Source organism: Xenopus laevis, chromosome 5S, assembly GCF_017654675.1.
Source record: "Xenopus laevis strain J_2021 chromosome 5S, Xenopus_laevis_v10.1, whole genome shotgun sequence".
In the NCBI taxonomy this organism is placed as follows: Eukaryota; Metazoa; Chordata; class Amphibia; order Anura; family Pipidae; genus Xenopus; species Xenopus laevis.
This window is the reverse complement of record NC_054380.1, coordinates 139989007-140007904: the sequence shown is the minus strand read 5'-3', so window position 1 is coordinate 140007904 and position 18898 is coordinate 139989007. Positions and strand designations below refer to the sequence as shown.

At 39.4% G+C, this 18898-nt stretch overlaps 1 protein-coding gene across 2 annotated transcripts; it reads left to right on the top strand.

The window, feature by feature from the left end:
- The first annotated feature begins 5200 nt into the window (after positions 1-5200).
- Positions 5201-18599, top strand: LOC108718308. 2 transcript variants are annotated; one of them, XM_041565123.1, is made up of 7 exons: positions 5201-5951; positions 7882-7959; positions 9781-9931; positions 11304-11449; positions 12279-12337; positions 14210-14320; positions 18057-18599. In XM_041565123.1, exons 1-6 carry the CDS (start codon positions 5763-5765, stop codon positions 14304-14306), a joined length of 720 nt encoding a protein of 239 aa, XP_041421057.1. In that variant the 5' UTR covers positions 5201-5762; the 3' UTR covers positions 14307-14320; positions 18057-18599. The 2 variants fall into 2 exon arrangements, with proteins under 2 accessions (XP_041421057.1, XP_041421056.1); XM_041565122.1 differs by having other exon boundaries at positions 5202-5951; positions 7879-7959.
- Positions 18600-18898: the final 299 nt, after the last annotated feature.

The following is an 18898-nucleotide window of genomic DNA, read 5'->3' as shown; positions in this document are numbered from 1 at the left end:
GTATAATGTATAATGTATGATGTATAATGTATGATGTATAATGTATAATGTATAATGTATAATGTATGATGTATGATGTATAATGTATAATGTATGATGTATGATGTATGATGTATGATGTATGATGTATAATGTATAATGTATGATGTATGATGTATAATGTATGATGTATAATGTATAATGTATAATGTATAATGTATAATGTATGATGTATAATGTATAATGTATGATGTATGATGTATGATGTATGATGTATGATGTATGATGTATAATGTATAATGTATGATGTATGATGTATGATGTATGATGTATAATGTATAATGTATGATGTATGATGTATGATGTATGATGTATGATGTATAATGTACAGTATGTTGTATGATGTATAATGTATAATGTGTATAATGTATGATGTATAATGTATAATGTATAATGTATGATGTATAATGTATGATGTATAATGTACAGTATGTTGTATGATGTATAATGTATAATGTGTATAATGTATGATGTATGATGTATGATGTATGATGTATAATGTATAATGTATAATGTATGATGTATAATGTATGATGTATGATGTATAATGTATGATGTATGATGTATGATGTATGATGTATAATGTATAATGTATAATGTATAATGTATAATGTATGATGTATGATGTATGATGTATAATGTATAATGTATGATGTATAATGTATGATGTATGATGTATGATGTATGATGTATGATGTATGATGTATAATGTATAATGTATAATGTGTATGATGTATAATGTATGATGTATAATGTGTATGATGTATGATGTATAATGTATAATGTATGATGTATAATGTACAGTATGTTGTATGATGTATGATGTATAATGTATAATGTGTATAATGTATGATGTATAATGTATAATGTATGATGTATGATGTATAATGTATAATGTATGATGTATGATGTATGATGTATAATGTATGATGTATGATGTATAATGTATAATGTATGATGTATAATGTATAATGTATGATGTATGATGTATGATGTATAATGTATGATGTATGATGTATAATGTATAATGTATGATGTATAATGTATGATGTATGATGTATAATGTATGATGTATGATGTATAATGTATAATGTATGATGTATGATGTATGATGTATGATGTATGATGTATGATGTATGATGTATGATGTATGATGTATGATGTATAATGTGTATGATGTATGATGTATAATGTATAATGTATGATGTATAATGTACAGTATGTTGTATGATGTATGATGTATAATGTATAATGTGTATAATGTATGATGTATGATGTATAATGTATAATGTATAATGTATGATGTATGATGTATGATGTATGATGTGTATAATGTATGATGTATGATGTATAATGTATAATGTATAATGTATGATGTATAATGTACAGTATGTTGTATAATGTATAATGTATGTTGTATGATGTATAATGTATAATGTATAATGTATGATGTATGATGTATGATGTATGATGTATGATGTATGATGTATGATGTATAATGTATGATGTATGATGTATGATGTATGATGTATGATGTATGATGTATGATGTATGATGTATGATGTATGATGTATGATGTATGATGTATAATGTATGATGTATGATGTATGATGTATGATGTATGATGTATGATGTATGATGTATAATGTATGATGTATAATGTATAATGTATGATGTATGATGTATGATGTATGATGTATGATGTATGATGTATAATGTATGATGTATAATGTGTATAATGTATAATGTATGATGTATAATGTATAATGTACAGTATGTTGTATGATGTATAATGTATAATGTGTATGATGTATAATGTATAATGTATAATGTGTATGATGTATAATGTATAATGTATAATGTATAATGTATAATGTATAATGTATAATGTATGATGTATGATGTATGATGTATGATGTATGTTGTATGATGTATGATGTATAATGTATAATGTATAATGTGTATGATGTATAATGTATAATGTATGATGTATAATGTATGATGTATAATGTATAATGTATAATGTATAATGTATAATGTATGATGTATAATGTATGATGTATGATGTATGATGTATGATGTATGATGTATGATGTATGATGTATAATGTGTATAATGTATGATGTATAATGTATGATGTATAATGTACAGTATGTTGTATGATGTATAATGTATAATGTATAATGTGTATAATGTATGATGTATGATGTATAATGTATAATGTATAATGTATAATGTATGATGTATAATGTATGATGTATAATGTACAGTATGTTGTATGATGTATAATGTATAATGTGTATAATGTATGATGTATGATGTATAATGTATAATGTATAATGTATAATGTATAATGTATAATGTGTATAATGTATGATGTATGATGTATAATGTATAATGTGTATAATGTATGATGTATGATGTATAATGTATAATGTATAATGTATAATGTATGATGTATAATGTACAGTATGTTGTATGATGTATAATGTATAATGTGTATAATGTATGATGTATAATGTATAATGTATGATGTATAATGTATGAGGTATAATGTACAGTATGTTGTATGATGTATAATGTATAATGTATAATGTGTATAATGTATAATGTATAATGTATGATGTATAATGTATAATGTATAATGTATGATGTATGATGTATAATGTATGAGGTATAATGTATAATGTATGATGTATAATGTATGATGTATGACGTTTAATACCCCTACACCCTGGCGCCATCATGTGGTTGTGGTTGATATTAGCAGCCCCAGTTGTGAAGAAGCCTATAACACTGTGCGCTATAACTGCCCTGTAATACTGAGTCAGGACTATTGGTATTGTATAGAGTCTCTGGGCAGGTATTTAGTGGTTTTCCAACATGTCTGCGCATGTTCTTTATACAGCAGCACAGCTTAATTTATACAGCTCTATGAGAAAGCAACAATGTCTGGCATGTTAAATACAATTTATTATTTTATAATAAGATTGTCGTGTCATGGGAACATGTTCCAAAATTAAAAAATCAAGAACGAGGATCTGGAGGTCCTAATTAAATACTGAACCCCAATTAACAAGAAGTCAGTTGTATAACAGATAAGGACAATCCCCATAGATTAACAAAAGGACAGTGAGAGACAATATTTTCTATTTAATATCCCAAGTGCAGGAAAGATAATGAAATGTTTGGATTATGCAGATAAGCAAGACTGACAGGGTAAGATGTATCGGTTAATACACAGTTTTTGGGTTCCCCACGCAGCACCAATGAATATAACTGATGACATTGGAGGGGGGTTATTTATCAAAACCCAAACTTTGGAAGTCAAAAGTCTGACCAAACTAGAATTCGCAATTTGCCCATATTTATCAATAAAGAAAAACAAAAGAAAATTGGACTGGGAAAAACCATGACTTTTTCAGATTTTCTTGTGAAAACCCCACATTTTTTGTGTTTGACACCTGAAAACCATGGGAAATAAAAAAGCATCATACTCTGAAAACTCCGAACATTTCAAGAGGGTTAAAACTAGGGATGCACTGAATCCAGGATTCGGTTCAGGATTCGGCCTTTTTCAGCAGGAACCAAATCTGAATCCGAATTTGCATATGCAAATTAGGGGTGGGAGGGAAACCGCGTGAATTTTCTTCACAAAATAAGGAAGTAAAAAATGTTTCCCCCTTCCCACACCTAATTTGCATATGCAAATTAGGGTTCGGATTCGGTTCGGTATTCGGCCAAATCCTTTGCCAAGGATTCGGGGGTTTGGTTGAATCCAAAATAGTTAAAACATCTTTAAATGGTTAAGGAGACGTCTGCCACTGACAAATGAATTCGGCAGGTTTTATCTGGAGTATTTTCTGATTCAGACTTGGAACATTCCAAGTCTTTGTAAATACAAGACTTTCGGCCTCGTCCTTTAGTGAATTTGCCCCTTTGTGCCTCAACAATTCGTCCAATAGAATTGATTTAATTGCTCAGATGTGATAGACAAGGAGGAGAAGGAATTGTGAGAGGGTGAGAATTATTTGTGGGACCAGGGCCGCCATTAGAAATCACGGGGCCCCGTACAACAAAATTTTTGGGGCCCCCTGGGCCCCGCCCACACTGACGACCAAGCTCCGCCCCATATCCCGCCCACTCCACATTGCAGTTAAAAGACCACACAGACATCAGCGCTAAAAAAGTAACCCCCCCACACAAGTTGTAAAAAGCTATTGATGGTCAGGGCCCCTTATAAAAAATTGGGGCCCCAAAAAAAAAAAATGTAAAAAAAAATAAAAAATAAACAAACATTGGTGGCAGGGGCCCCCTTATAAGTTAAAAACAAATTGGGGCCCCAAAAAAATTTTTTAAAAAAAATTAATTTTTTTTTGAAAAAAAAAAAAACATTGGCGGCAGGGGCCCCCTTACAAGTTAAAAACAAATTGGGGCCCCAAAAAAAAATTTGAAAAAAAAAAATTAAAAAAACAAACAAACAAAAAAAAAAACATTGGCGGCAGGGGCCCCCCTCATAAGTTAAAAACAAATTGGGGCCCCAAAAAAAAATTTGAAAAAAAAATAATTTTTTTTTGAAAAAAAAAAAAACAATGGTGGCAGGGGCCCCCTTACAAGTTAAAAAAATTTGGGGCCACCAAAAAGAAAATTAATTTTTTTTTTTAAAAACAAAAAACAAAAAAAAAAACAATGGTGGCAAGGGGCCCCTTACAAGTTAAAAAAAAAATTGGGGCCCCAAAAAAAAAGTTTTAAAAAAAAGATTGGTGGCAGGAGCCTATAGAATATTAAAATAATACATTGGTGGCCAGGGGATTAAAAAAAAAAAAACACAAACTGGTGTTCAGTAGAATTGAACTCATGGCTTCAGGACTTCAACTTCGCCTCCTTTTGTGACTTCGGGTCTTTTCACCGCTTCAGGACTTCAATTTCGGCCGTTTTCGTGACTTCGGGTCTTTGCGCTGCTTCAGGACTTCAGCTTCGGCTATTTTCGTGACTTCGGGTCTTTTCGGCGCTTCGTGACTTCGGCTTTTTCCGTGACTTCGGGTCTTTTCGGCGCATCGGCTTCGGCTTTTCGGCACTTCCGCATTCGGCACGCAAGAGGCAAGACGTACGGCTCGGGCGCTCGGAAGGGGGGCCCAGATCTTCAAAAAATGCAGCGCTGCCGGGCCCCCCTTCATGCCCGGGCCTGGTACACTTGTCCCCCCCTGATGGCGGCCCTGTGTGGGACAATGAATTTCTTGCCAATGACCTGATGTAGCTAAATAACAACTAACTTCCCTATAATTTCCGTATAACACCACAAATCCCAGAGTAGTTAAAAGAGAAAACAGATGAAAAGAAATATAGAGGCGATTTGTGAGCGATAATAAAGAATCACTTGCAGGAAAATCAGTAAAAACTCCCCCGAGGTTTCTATGAAAATGGTATGAGCCGTGTGTATAAAAATCCGCTTGAAGATACCGATAGATACATTTTCCTTCTACTCCACTGAGCTGCCACGAGGTTCTAATTAATGAGAATGACAAGAAATAACAGAAGAACTGGACAGTCAGGAAAGGGGTGTGTGTGAGTGACAGCGCAGTGCAGCCAATCACAGAGAGCAGTGGGCGGAGAGATGACAGTAATAGGTAGCGATAGGTCAGCAGTGGTGTCGCACATGTAGAAGTGGAAAGAGTAGCAGAACAGATAAATACCTGACGCTCTGCTCCTGAGCCGGTGCCGTAATGGATGAGTCGCGCCCTGAGAGTGAAGCTGATCAGTCAGTACCCGGGGATTCCAGTCCGGCCACTGAGTCCAACGTTACTGAGGCGGAGGAGGAGGAGGCGGAGGAGGAGGAGGAGGAGGGGGAGAGCGGTAGTAGCGGGACTCGTCGGAATTCTACAGACCGGACTGACCCACTGCTGATACTGCCGGTAAGTGTCCGGGGAGGGACTGGCACCGCCCCACAATCTACTCCCCCCGGGGTCGGAGATACGCAGAGGGGGCGCTGCTGCTTCTCCAATAGTGGCCCGGGGGCCAGATGATCCCCGTGTGTCTCCTGCTCAATCTCATGTCAGTGACAAGATCTGTCCCCGAAATGTTGCAGTTTAGGTAATAAAGTTTAGCAAAGTTTTTACCTGCATTCACTACTTGGGCCTTTTTCTCAGTATCTATTTGAGGTTGTCAGATACTCAATCACTGAGATGAGCAACAAGTGGAATTGGACGGGTGTGTCGGAGTAATCACACAATTGCCTAGGGCAGCAAAATCCAGGGGCCGCACCTACAGACAGAGTATTCTTTTTAAAATGTTATTTATTAAAAAAAAAGGGTGGACTGACTATCACTTAAGAAAACTGGGGTGGGGACAGGGCCTGTCTTCTTAGGTCGATTGGGTGTGGCTTTGGGTGCTGACTGCTTGGCAGCCCAAGGAGGATACAGGTAAGGGTGCAAGGGGTTTGGTCAGCTGACTCCCCATGTCCTGCTAAGATCTGCCTACTGGTTTAGTATTTAGGGTGTCAGAGGAGAGCCATGTGGGTGGATATGGGTGTAGTAAAAACCAGTCAAAGGAGACGGCCCCATTCAGAAAAGACAATAAGGACAAAGGCTGTCAAGCAGGTGCAGGAGTTCTTCCCATAGCGGAGAATGGGAGTCCAGGAGAGACTAGTTCTGCCGGGGCTGCTGAGTCTGGCTCACTGGATGGGAGTGGGAGCTGCTGCTCTGCGCTGAGTCGAGTGGATGTGACCAGTGGAGCACATGTCAGTAACACTATTCCTCATCATCATCAGCAACAACAACAACAACAACAGCAGCAACAACAGCAGCAGCAGCAGCCGGTCTCCAAGGCATCATGTCACACTGGTCAGAAATACAGGAGGAGACACAGGGCCGGATTTACATATTGGGTGCCCCTAGGCCCACTGCCGTTCGTCGCCCCTGTCCCCCCCTTTATTCATGCAAATTTTCATCATCAATGAGGATTGGCGCATGGGAAATTTAAAAAATGATTGTATCTCCAGCACATCCCCAGTGTTTTTGAACCAATGTGGGTGTGGTTGGGCAGCATGCCGCCCCCCTAAAATCCTGTCACCCTAGGCCCAGGCCTAGGTGGCCTTTCCACAAATCCGGGCCTGAGGAGACATGAGCTTGGCTCTGCCTGGAATCTGCTGCTGTTGGTACCACTGACTGTACAGGAGATAAAGGACTCGTATGAACAAGAGCAAGAGAAGCACAATGCTTTGCATTTAATACACATACAGCACTTTCAGGGGCATAAACCCAAGATGTATTTATTGGCATTTTGGGGGTGAGTTGGCAGCTGGTGATTTATTTAAATTTTTTTATTTTTTACCTCTTACAGGGTAAAGGAGGTATCTTGGGTAGTTTGCGGTTGATGTTTTTGGGGGGGGGGTGTAAGCCACTGTGACCCCTGTTTATTCCACAATGTGACAAGGTGGCACACTGTCTATTATAGGGATAGTCTAGAAGTTGGTGTATTAGGGAGAGTTTAAGTCATCCCAAGACTTCTAGTTGTACAGATGTTTTCTAAGTATATTTTTGGGGAGTTGGGCTAACCCAAAGCCTTCTTTATTTCTGTAGGTACACTTTTTTTTTTTTGTTTTTTTTTTAAAAACATTTGTGTATTAATTCAACACTTTGTCTTACAGCTTCAAAACAATAAAGCATTATACATCATTGTGCACAAGACATTGCATTGGAGATTTTTATTTTAACCCCTGGGAATCTGTAGTTACACCTTTTTATAGTTTATGTGACTGTAAGTAGGGGTGAGTGTGTATGTGAGTGTATGGAGCTTAACTATATATATATTACTTTTTTTATTTCTATCTGTTCCTCCCAGCAGGCACAGTCGGAGGGAACACATGAAGGACAAATAAGACAAACTTCCTGCTTACTGACTCGCTTCAATAGGTACAGACAGGTGAGTGGGAGTCTTGTAATATAATTGTGATTGGGGATTATTTATTTATTTGACTTTTAATTTGTTTATTCAATGTGCCCCCCACCCCACAAATGTCACATGCATTATCTCTGTTATGTGTTGCAGACGGTTTTATAGCAATTTTCCCTTTTAATTGTCCTGGGGCAGAGACCATAGGCTTTTAGATTCCTTATGTATAAGTATCGGTGCAGGTATAGAATAGATCCTTCCATACAGTACCATTTCTTTTAAAAATAAATTAAAATAAATAAATCATACATAAAGGAAAAATATACCCCGATTTCAGTTGGATCATGTAGAAAAGGTGCAAAAACTGTATCTGAACTATCAAATATAAATATCAGTGGCGTAACTAAATATTAATGGGCCCCATAGGCGGAGGGTGATTGTTTTTGTTTGGAGAGGCTAAAGTTGACCGTATACTGGCTAACTTAAAGGGAACCAGTCACCCTGAATTTCTTTTACCCCACCAGAGGGGTGGGCTAATAGAGCTTACATGCCGCTTGTGCTGTGCTCTGATTGGACAAGCTACAAACCACATATTTCCAATCAGAGTGCAACTGATCTCTTCAGCATCGTGTTTTGGAGGCGGACCTTAGCTACCAACCCGTGATTAAAGGAACAGTGCAGTCAGCAAGGGAGCAGGTTTTATTTCTTTTTATTTTAGGGGTAAGACAGGTTTGGGTAGGCTTAGCCTCCCCTAGCTTTATTGAAAATCCGCCTATGATGGGCCCCGCAACAAATTATTTTTCAGGCCCCCAAAATGTATAGAATTTGACCTGTTTTACCAATATTTTTTTAACTTCTATACGAATTAGGGCCTCATGGGGGCCCCTATACCTCCTGGGGCCCCCCAGCATCCCTTGGGCTCACAGTGTCATTCAACCCCTCCCACACGTTGTGCCTTTGTGAAGTGAAGAACCCTGGAAACTGAAGTCCCTCTGCTTTCCAGAGAATCTGTGCACCACCCACTTCGAAAATCATTGGGACCTAAAGTCCCAGAATCCATCACTTCACAAGATGAGGGAGAGGCTGTATGGCACTGTGAGCCTAAGGGGGCTGGCAAATAGTTTGTCCGAATATTATGCAGATGTATCATATCATCTGACTGGTCAGATACGTTCACACTCCTTTTTCTACATAACCCAACTGGAAGGGTATATTTTCCCTTTACATGGGTTTGAAAATGCCACTGGACATGGACCAGTACAAACTAATTAATTAACCATGAATCTTTGGGGAGGGGGGTTACACATTCCTAATTAAAAGCAAACGGCATCCCTGTGGGTTTGGGTTCTGCTGTGTATTCTCTTCACCTATACTAACCCCTATCCACTATTCTATGTCTCAATCAGCCTTGGTTATCACTACTGCTGTTTCTGAGGAGGTTCTTGCTTTCCTGCCCTGCTGCGATATTGCTGCTATAGCTCTTCACGCTTTGCTTTTGCTGATTCCCTGTGCTTCTGCCAGTCAATGACTCTGCCTGAGGATTTCTACACTGAACCAGGTACTGATACTTTGAGTCTCTCCTCCTGTACCATCCTAATGGCAACCCAACAAATGCCTGTAGTAAGGCTGTTAGTAGTCCTGGAGTAGCCACTGAGGTTGTGGGAATAATGGGGAACAGCGGATAGATTTGGATATAAATAGTTGGTGCCACATTCCCAGCAGCCCTGAATATTTATATTGAGATTTCCCCTGTCAATTATATCTGTCTAATGATCTAATTAGATTAATTAATTAGATCATAGATTGATTAATTAATTAGATCATATGATTAATTGATCTTTTCATTTTTAGATTTTCTTTCATAATTGGAAGATCATCAGTATCCTGGCTGGAGTCATATTTTGTTTAGTAGTTGTAATTTCAGTCGCTGTGCATTTCTCTAGTACAAACAATATAGGAAACGGCAACACAACCACAAATATTTCAAGAGAACTTTCACCAAGTAAGTGCCCCTATTTCCTCTGCCCACATACCCGTTTCCTCCATTATTTTCTTTATGTTATGGATTTAATACTCTTTGTAGTTTGCTATTTTTTTAAAAAATATATCAAGGTGAACATTTAGTTTGCTCTGATATGCGGAGGCAATTTTCCTTGGTCTTTACTGTCTTACTGCTATCCAGTTTAGGGTTTAACTTCTGCTAACTATGTTCTTTTTACCCTAACAACCAGGCAGTGTATAGAATGCCAAGAAACTGGATAAAAAAACAAATACCTATTTTGTGATCTGTGCAGCCACTGGGACAGAATGATCTGTTATACAGATAGCTAGAATCTCAGCTGCCATAAAGCAGGACAGGACTGCTGCTTACAATGGGGATCAGATAAGATCTGTGCAGCCACTGGGACAGCATGTTCTGTTATACAGATAGCTAGAATCTCAGCTGCCATAAAGCAGGACAAGACTGCTGCTTACAATGGGGATCAGATAGGATCTGTGCAGCCACTGGGACAGAATGTTCTGTTATACAGATAGCTAGAATCTCAGCTGCCATAAAGCAGGACAGGACTGCTGCTTACAATGGGGATCAGATAGGATCTGTGCAGCCACTGGGACAGAATGTTCTGTTTATACAGATAGCTAGAATCTCAGCTGCCATAAAGCAGGACAGGACTGCTGCTTACAATGGGGATCAGATAAGATCTGTGCAGCCACTGGGACAGAATGTTCTGTTATACAGATAGCTAGAATCTCAGCTGCCATAAAGCAGGACAGGACTGCTGCTTACAATGGGGATCAGATAGGATCTGTGTAGCCACTGGGACAGAATGTTCTGTTATACAGATAGCTAGAATCTCAGCTGCCATAAAGCAGGACAGGACTGCTGCTTACAATGGGATCAGATAGGATCTGTGCAGCCACTGGGACAGAATGTTCTGTTATACAGATAGCTAGAATCTCAGCTGCCATAAAGCAGGACAGGACTGCTGCTTACAATGGGGATCAGATAGGATCTGTGTAGCCACTGGGACAGAATGTTCTGTTATACAGATAGCTAGAATCTCAGCTGCCATAAAGCAGGACAGGACTGCTGCTTACAATGGGGATCAGATAGGATCTGTGCAGCCACTGGGACAGAATGTTCTGTTATACAGATAGCTAGAATCTCAGCTGCCATAAAGCAGGACAGGACTGCTGCTTACAATGGGGATCAGATAGGATCTGTGCAGCCACTGGGACAGAATGTTCTGTTATACAGATAGCTAGAATCTCAGCTGCCATAAAGCAGGACAGGACTGTAAGTTATTTTGGGAAGGATCCTCTTTACATTTGCATTTTCCAGCCATAAATCCTTTAATTATTTTTATTCGCAGATTCTAGTTTATTAACTGTGGATCTGTATTGGAAGCCATGTCATGGAATAAATCTGAATATTTCAAACCAAGGATTGTCCTGGAAGGGAAGCCAAGACTACTGTGCCAAGTTCCATGCCAGGCTGCTTCATAGTAACTTTATCAAGGTAACCCGAGTGAATAGGGGAGTTAAACAGACACAGGAATAGTCTTCTTCATTCTTTCAATGATTATTGCAAGGTATTTGGGAAAATTCCACTGCAGACAATAGGTGACTCAGACTGGGCTACATTTTGACACCCCCGTATATTCCGACTGAGCCCCTCAATTTGCTGTATTAATTCTGCTTTAATAAGGTGCACAGTCCCAGCTGAAAAGTGGCCCCACAGCCCTATACAGAGGTGCATCTATGAGCAGCACAGTGACAAACCCAAGCACAAGGCTGTGATATCCCTGGAGTGTAGATTTGGCATATTTAAACTGATACACCATGTACTAAACTGATACACCATGTACTAAACTGATACACCGTGTACACAACTGATACACCGTGTACTAAACTGATACACAGTGTACTAAACTGATACACCGTGTACTAAACTGATACACCGTGTACTAAACTGATACACCGTGTACTAAACTGATACACCGTGTACTAAACTGATACACCGTGTACTAAACTGATACACCGTGCACTAAACTGATACACCGTGCACTAAACTGATACACCGTGCACTAAACTGATACACCGTGCACTAAACTGATACACCGTGCACTAAACTGATACACCGTGCACTAAACTGATACACCGTGCACTAAACTGATACACCGTGCACTAAACTGATACACCGTGCACTAAACTGATACACCGTGCACTAAACTGATACACCGTGTACTAAACTGATACACCGTGTACTAAACTGATACTCCATGTACACAACTAATACACAATATACACAACTGATACATTAGTGAGCTTGTTCCATTTTATTACAGACTATAGAGGATTGTATAATGGACAATGACGACTACTGGATTGGACAGGACTGCAATTTGTAAGTAAATCGTTGAAATAAGCACCTTTTAAAAATGACCATAAACCACCTGTGGGTCACATATTTGGAGGCCAGATTATTGTACAACAGTGATATGCTGAGGTGCTGGGGGCTTAATAATTCCTTTTAGAAGACCACATCCAACCTTAAACTGGACAGTCCTGTAGAAATTATTATTATTGTTATAACCCATGTGGGACACTGTGCTACAGAGTTATAGGCAAGAAGTTTTATGGAATAGATCACAAATAGGTAACACTGGCAACAGAACCAGAATTTTGGTGCATAGCCAGGGTGTTGCCTGTCCATATGACAGTTGCATTATGTGCTGCACTTGTTAATAGGGGACTATGTTGGTAGGTAGTACCAGCCTGGAGGCCAGTTAGGGTAAATTTCCATAACGTGGGGCACATTTGGGATCCCAAAAAGTCTGCACATTAAATGACATTTGTATTCAAAGCTATAGCTCAAGCACGAGAGAGAGAGCTCTATGGCATCCCAGCTGGCATATAAGGCTGACATCAGGACCTGGGGTTTTCCTGATTATGGATCTTTCTGTAATTTGGATCTTCATACCTTAAGTCTATTAGAAAATCATATAAACATGAAATAAACCCAATAGGCTGGTTTTGCTTCCAATAAGGATTAATTATATCTTAGTTGGGATCAAGTATAAGCGACTGTTTTATTATTACACAGAAAAAGGAAATCAATTTTTAAAATTTGGATTATTTTATTATAATGAAGTTTATGGGAGACTGTCTTTCCATAATTTGGATCTTTCTGGAGTTTCAGCATAACAGATCCCATATCTGTATATATGAGACTCACCCTCGTACTAAATTGTTAGGGTGCTAAGTTTTACTGACATAACTAATAAGAAGGTGATCTGTCAAATGGTTCTTACTTGTATTTGGGTAAATAACTTTGTTACTGATCTATGTGTGCCCTATGCCTGAGCCCATATCTGCCTGTGACCATTGTTAGAGTATATTCTCTAGGATACAGTGTGGTTTGCTGCTGTTCTGCGTATAAAAGGGCCACAGTCTGTACATGGACAGTACTTTATAAAACTTGCTACTTTTTATGAAGTTTCAGATCACTTCTAGCAAATTAACCTTAGGGGTCTCCCATCTTTAGGAAACTCTTGATTGTGTTTATGTATTAAAGGAACAGTTTAAAACATAAACACTGGGTAAATAGATAGACTGTGCAAAATAAATAATGTATCTAATCTAGTTAGTTAGGCAAAAATGTAATGTATAAAGGCTGGAGTGAGTGGATGTGTAACATAATAGCCAGAACACTACTTCCTGCTTTTCAGCTCTCTAACTCTGAGTTAGTCAGTGACTATAAGGGGGGCCACATGGGACATAACTGTTCAGAGAGTTTGTAATTGATCCTCAGCATTCAGCTCAGATTCAAAAGCAACAGTTATGTCCCATATGCCCCAAACTCAAGTAACTGATTGGTTACTGCCTGGTAACCAGGGTAACCAGTCAGTGTAAACCAAGAGATCTGAAAAGCAGGAAGTAGTGTTCTGGCTATTATGTTACACATCCACTCACTCCAGCCTTTATACATTACATTTTTGCCTAACTATATTAGATACACTATTTTTTACTTTATATTTATACTGAACTGTTCCTTTAATGGAGCTCCAATGAAAAGAAGAATCTTCTTTTTGGGTTTACGTATCTGATCCCATGTAACTCTCTAATCACATCTCTGTACCTTCCTGGGTATCAGACCAATAAACCATCTTCACTTGTCTCTCTGAGGGGTCTGCACTGGTCTCACTGTTTAACCCTCAGTAACTGTATATCTGAGGCTTATTCTGTTTTTATTCTTTTGTTCTATGTATTCCTGCAGAACTCAAACAGACTCAAACTGCAACACTTACAGTAAAGAGTTTGGATTTGTGCCTCTGCATTTCAGCACAGAGAGACTGTTCATTTGCACTAAATAGTGAGACGGCTTTAGGTGAGTGTTTTATTGTCAGCAGTGAGATAAACCTTGTATTGATGGGCACATAAAGACTTAATGTTTCGGGGCTCTTTAAATGTTTGTAGATTTCTCTGCTGAATTGTGCTTAGTACAGATAATACCTATGCTGCCATAGTTTTATGGGATCTCTCTGTACAGACTATGAGCAAACTTAGGGACTGTTCCTACTGAATTGTGCTTAGTACAGGGAATACCTATGCTGCCATAGTTTTATGGGATCTCTCTGTACAGACTATGAGCAAACTTAGGGACTGTTCCTACTGAATTGTGCTTAGTACAGGAATACCTATGCTGCCATAGTTTTATGGGATCTCTCTGTACAGACTATGAGCAAACTTAGGACTGTTCCTACTGAATTGTGCTTAGTACAGGGAATACCTATGCTGCCATAGTTTTATGGGATCTCTCTGTACAGACTATGAGCAAACTTAGGGACTGTTCCTACTGAATTGTGCTTAGTACAGGGAATACCTATGCTGCCATAGTTTTATGGGATCTCTCTGTACAGACTATGAGCAAACTTAGGGACTGGTCCTACTGAATTGTGCTTAGTACAGGGAATACCTATGCTGCCATAGTTTTATGGGATCTCTCTGTACAGACTATGAGCAAACTTAGAGGACTGTTCCTGCTGAATTGTGCTTAGTACAGAGAATACCTATTCTGCATAGTTTTATGGATCTCTCTGTACAGACTATGAGCAAACTTAGGGGCTGTTCCTGCTGAATTGTGCTTAGTACAGGGAATACCTATGCTGCCATAGTTTTATGGGATCTCTCTGTACAGACTATGAGCAAACTTAGGGGGCTGTTCCTGCTGAATTGTGCTTAGTACAGAGGAATACCTATTCTGCCATAGTTTTATGGGATCTCTCTGTACAGACTATGAGCAAACTTAGGGGACTGTTCCTGCTGAATTGTGCTTAGTACAGAGGAATACCTATTCTGCCATAGTTTTATGGGATCTCTCTGTACAGACTATGAGCAAACTTAGGGGCTGTTCCTGCTGAATTGTGCTTAGTACAGGAATACCTATGCTGCCATAGTTTTTATGGGATCTCTCTGTACAGACTATGAGCAAACTTAGGGGCTGTTCCTACTGAATTGTGCTTAGTACAGGGAATACCTATGCTGCCATAGTTTTATGGGATCTCTCTGTACAGACTATGAGCAAACTTAGGGACTGTTCCTACTGAATTGTGCTTAGTACAGGGAATACCTATGCTGCCATAGTTTTATGGGATCTCTCTGTACAGACTATGAGCAAACTTAGGGACTGTTCCTACTGAATTGTGCTTAGTACAGGGAATACCTATGCTGCCATAGTTTTATGGGATCTCTCTGTACAGACTATGAGCAAACTTAGGGACTGTTCCTACTGAATTGTGCTTAGTACAGGGAATACCTATGCTGCCATAGTTTTATGGGATCTCTCTGTACAGACTATGAGCAAACTTATGGACTGTTCCTACTGAATTGTGCTTAGTACAGGGAATACCTATGCTGCCATAGTTTTATGGGATCTCTCTGTACAGACTATGAGCAAACTTAGGGACTGTTCCTACTGAATTGTGCTTAGTACAGGGAATACCTATGCTGCCATAGTTTTATGGGATCTCTCTGTACAGACTATGAGCAAACTTAGGGGGCTGTTCCTGCTGAATTGTGCTTAGTACAGAGGAATACCTATTCTGCCATAGTTTTATGGGATCTCTCTGTACAGACTATGAGCAAACTTAGGGGACTGTTCCTGCTGAATTGTGCTTAGTACAGAGGAATACCTATTCTGCCATAGTTTTATGGGATCTCTCTGTACAGACTATGAGCAAACTTAGGGGCTGTTCCTGCTGAATTGTGCTTAGTACAGGGAATACCTATGCTGCCATAGTTTTATGGGATCTCTCTGTACAGACTATGAGCAAACTGAGGGGCTGTTCCTGCTGAATTATGCTTAGTACAGGGAATACCTATGCTGCCATAGTTTTATGGGATCTCTCTGTACAGACTATGAGCAAACTTAGGGGACTGTTCCTGCTGAATTGTGCTTAGTACAGGGAATACCTATGCTGCCATAGTTTTATGGGATCTCTCTGTACAGACTATGAGCAAACTTAGGGACTGTTCCTGCTGAATTGTGCTTAGTACAGGGAATACCTATGCTGCCATAGTTTTATGGGATCTCTCTGTACAGACTATGCGCAACTTAGGGACTGTTCCTGCTGAATTGTGCTTAGTACAGGGAATACTATGCTGCCATAGTTTTATGGGATCTCTCTGTACAGACTATGAGCAAACTTAGGGGCTGTTCCTGCTGAATTGTCTTAGTACAGGGGAATACCTATGCTGCTATAGTTTTATGGGATCTCTCTGTACAGACTATGAGCAAACTTAGGGGACTGTTCCTGCTGAATTGTGCTTAGTACAGGGGAATATCTATGTGCCATAGTTTTATGGGATCTCTCTGTACAGCGTAGATACAAGACTCACCAGCACAACATGGATAATTCTAGCAGGATTTAACCTTGCTCGTTTATTTGCGGATGCAACGTTTCGAGGCGTGACCCCTTTCTCAAGCAAGGGTCACGCCCCGAAACGTTGCATCCGCAAATAAACGAGCAAGGTTAAATCCTGCTAGAATTATCCATGTTGTGCTGGTGTGTCTTGTATCTACACTGTTTTTGAGGTTGTCCAATTCCTCTAACATCTAGCACCTGGAACTCGTGTGACTTCAGACGGCCAGGGTGTGCGAGTGTAAGTTCTTCTTTTTTGCAATCTCTCTGTACAGACTATGAGCAAACTTAGGGACTGTTCCTGCTGAATTGTGCTTAGTACAGGGAATACCTATGCTGGCATAGTTTTATGGGATCTCTCTGTACAGACTATGAGCAAACTTAGGGGACTGTTCCTGCTGAATTGTGCTTAGTACAGGGGAATACCTATACTGCCATAGTTTTATGGGATCTCTTTGTACAGACTATGAGCAAACTTAGGGGACTGTTCTGCTGAATTGTGCTTAGTACAGGAATAACCTATGCTGTCATAGTTTTATGGGATCTCTTTGTACAGACTATGAGCAAACTTAGGGGACTGTTCCTGCTGAATTGTGTTTAGTACAGGGAATACCTATGCTGTCATAGTTTTATGGGATCTCTTTGTACAGACTATGAGCAAACTTAGGGACTGTTCCTGCTGAATTGTGCTTAGTACAGGGAATACCTATGCTGCCATAGTTTTATGGGATCTCTCTGTACAGACTATGAGCAAATTTAGGGACTGTTCCTGCTGAATTGTGCTTAGTACAGGGAATACCTATGCTGTCAGTTTTATGGGATCTCTCTGTACAGACTATGAGCAAACGTAGGGGACTGTTCCTGCTGAATTGTGCTTAGTACAGGGAATACCTATGCTGTCAGTTTTATGGGATCTCTCTGTACAGACTATGAGCAAACGTAGGGGACTGTTCCTGCTGAATTGTGCTTAGTACAGAGGAATACCTATGCTGCCATAGTTTTATGGGATCTCTCTGTACAGACTATGAACAAACTTAGGGACTGTTCCTGCTGAATTGTGCTTAGTACAGGGAATACCTATGCTGTCATAGTTTTATGGGATCTCTCTGTACAGACTATGAGCAAACGTAGGGGACTGTTCCTGCTGAATTGTGCTTAGGAAAATATGTATCTATAACTACTTCCTTTTTTTTTTTTTAACAGAATGTGTGAGACAAAATCGGATATGTGTATCTTTGGCAAACTGCAAGAAAGAAGAGACATCAATTGGACAAAATGGTGCAAAGCCGCAAAAAGTTACAGACGCACTGACAGAATATATAGTGGATAATGTACCCCCTACTGTAATTTATAAAGATATTATGTTACCGAGGAGTTATGTGACCATATAAAAGCACGAGGCCGAAGGCCGAGTGCTTTTATACAGGTCACATAACTCCGAGGTGACTTCTAATATCTTTTTAAATATAGCAGGGGGTACATTATTCATTATAATCTACAAAGATGTCTGGCTCTGTTCTGCCCTTGCCTTCTTGCCTGCCACAGGTGATGTCATAGGGGAAAGACCAAGGAAGTAGGGAAACTTAAATCAGGACTGGAGACTGAGGTGGGAGGGGGAGTGTAAGTTGAGAGGGAGGTTATGTGAAAATTGGTGAGAAAGAATGGAGACAGACCAGAGAGGGGGTTAGACAGAGTGGACACAGAGATGCATGGAGTCAAAAGTGAGACTGTGTCAGTGCAAGATGCTTCACACCCCCAGCCTCTCCCCATCTGCAATGAATTTCGAAGCAGCACCAGAGCAGTACTGGTTAAATGGGAAGGAGCTACAATCAGCCTGTCAGCCAGAACGGACTGACACAAAACCGGCATACCTGCTCCTGCTGCAATCCACTCGTCACCCCTTTGATAATTACTCCTCCCCCTCGCCAATGAAATTCCCCGCACTAACAACAAGGGGAGGGGGATCCGAGCAGACAGAGATCAGCAGGGGGAGAGCACATGAGACGGAAGCTATGAGGGGCCATATCTGAGAAGGAGTGAGAGAA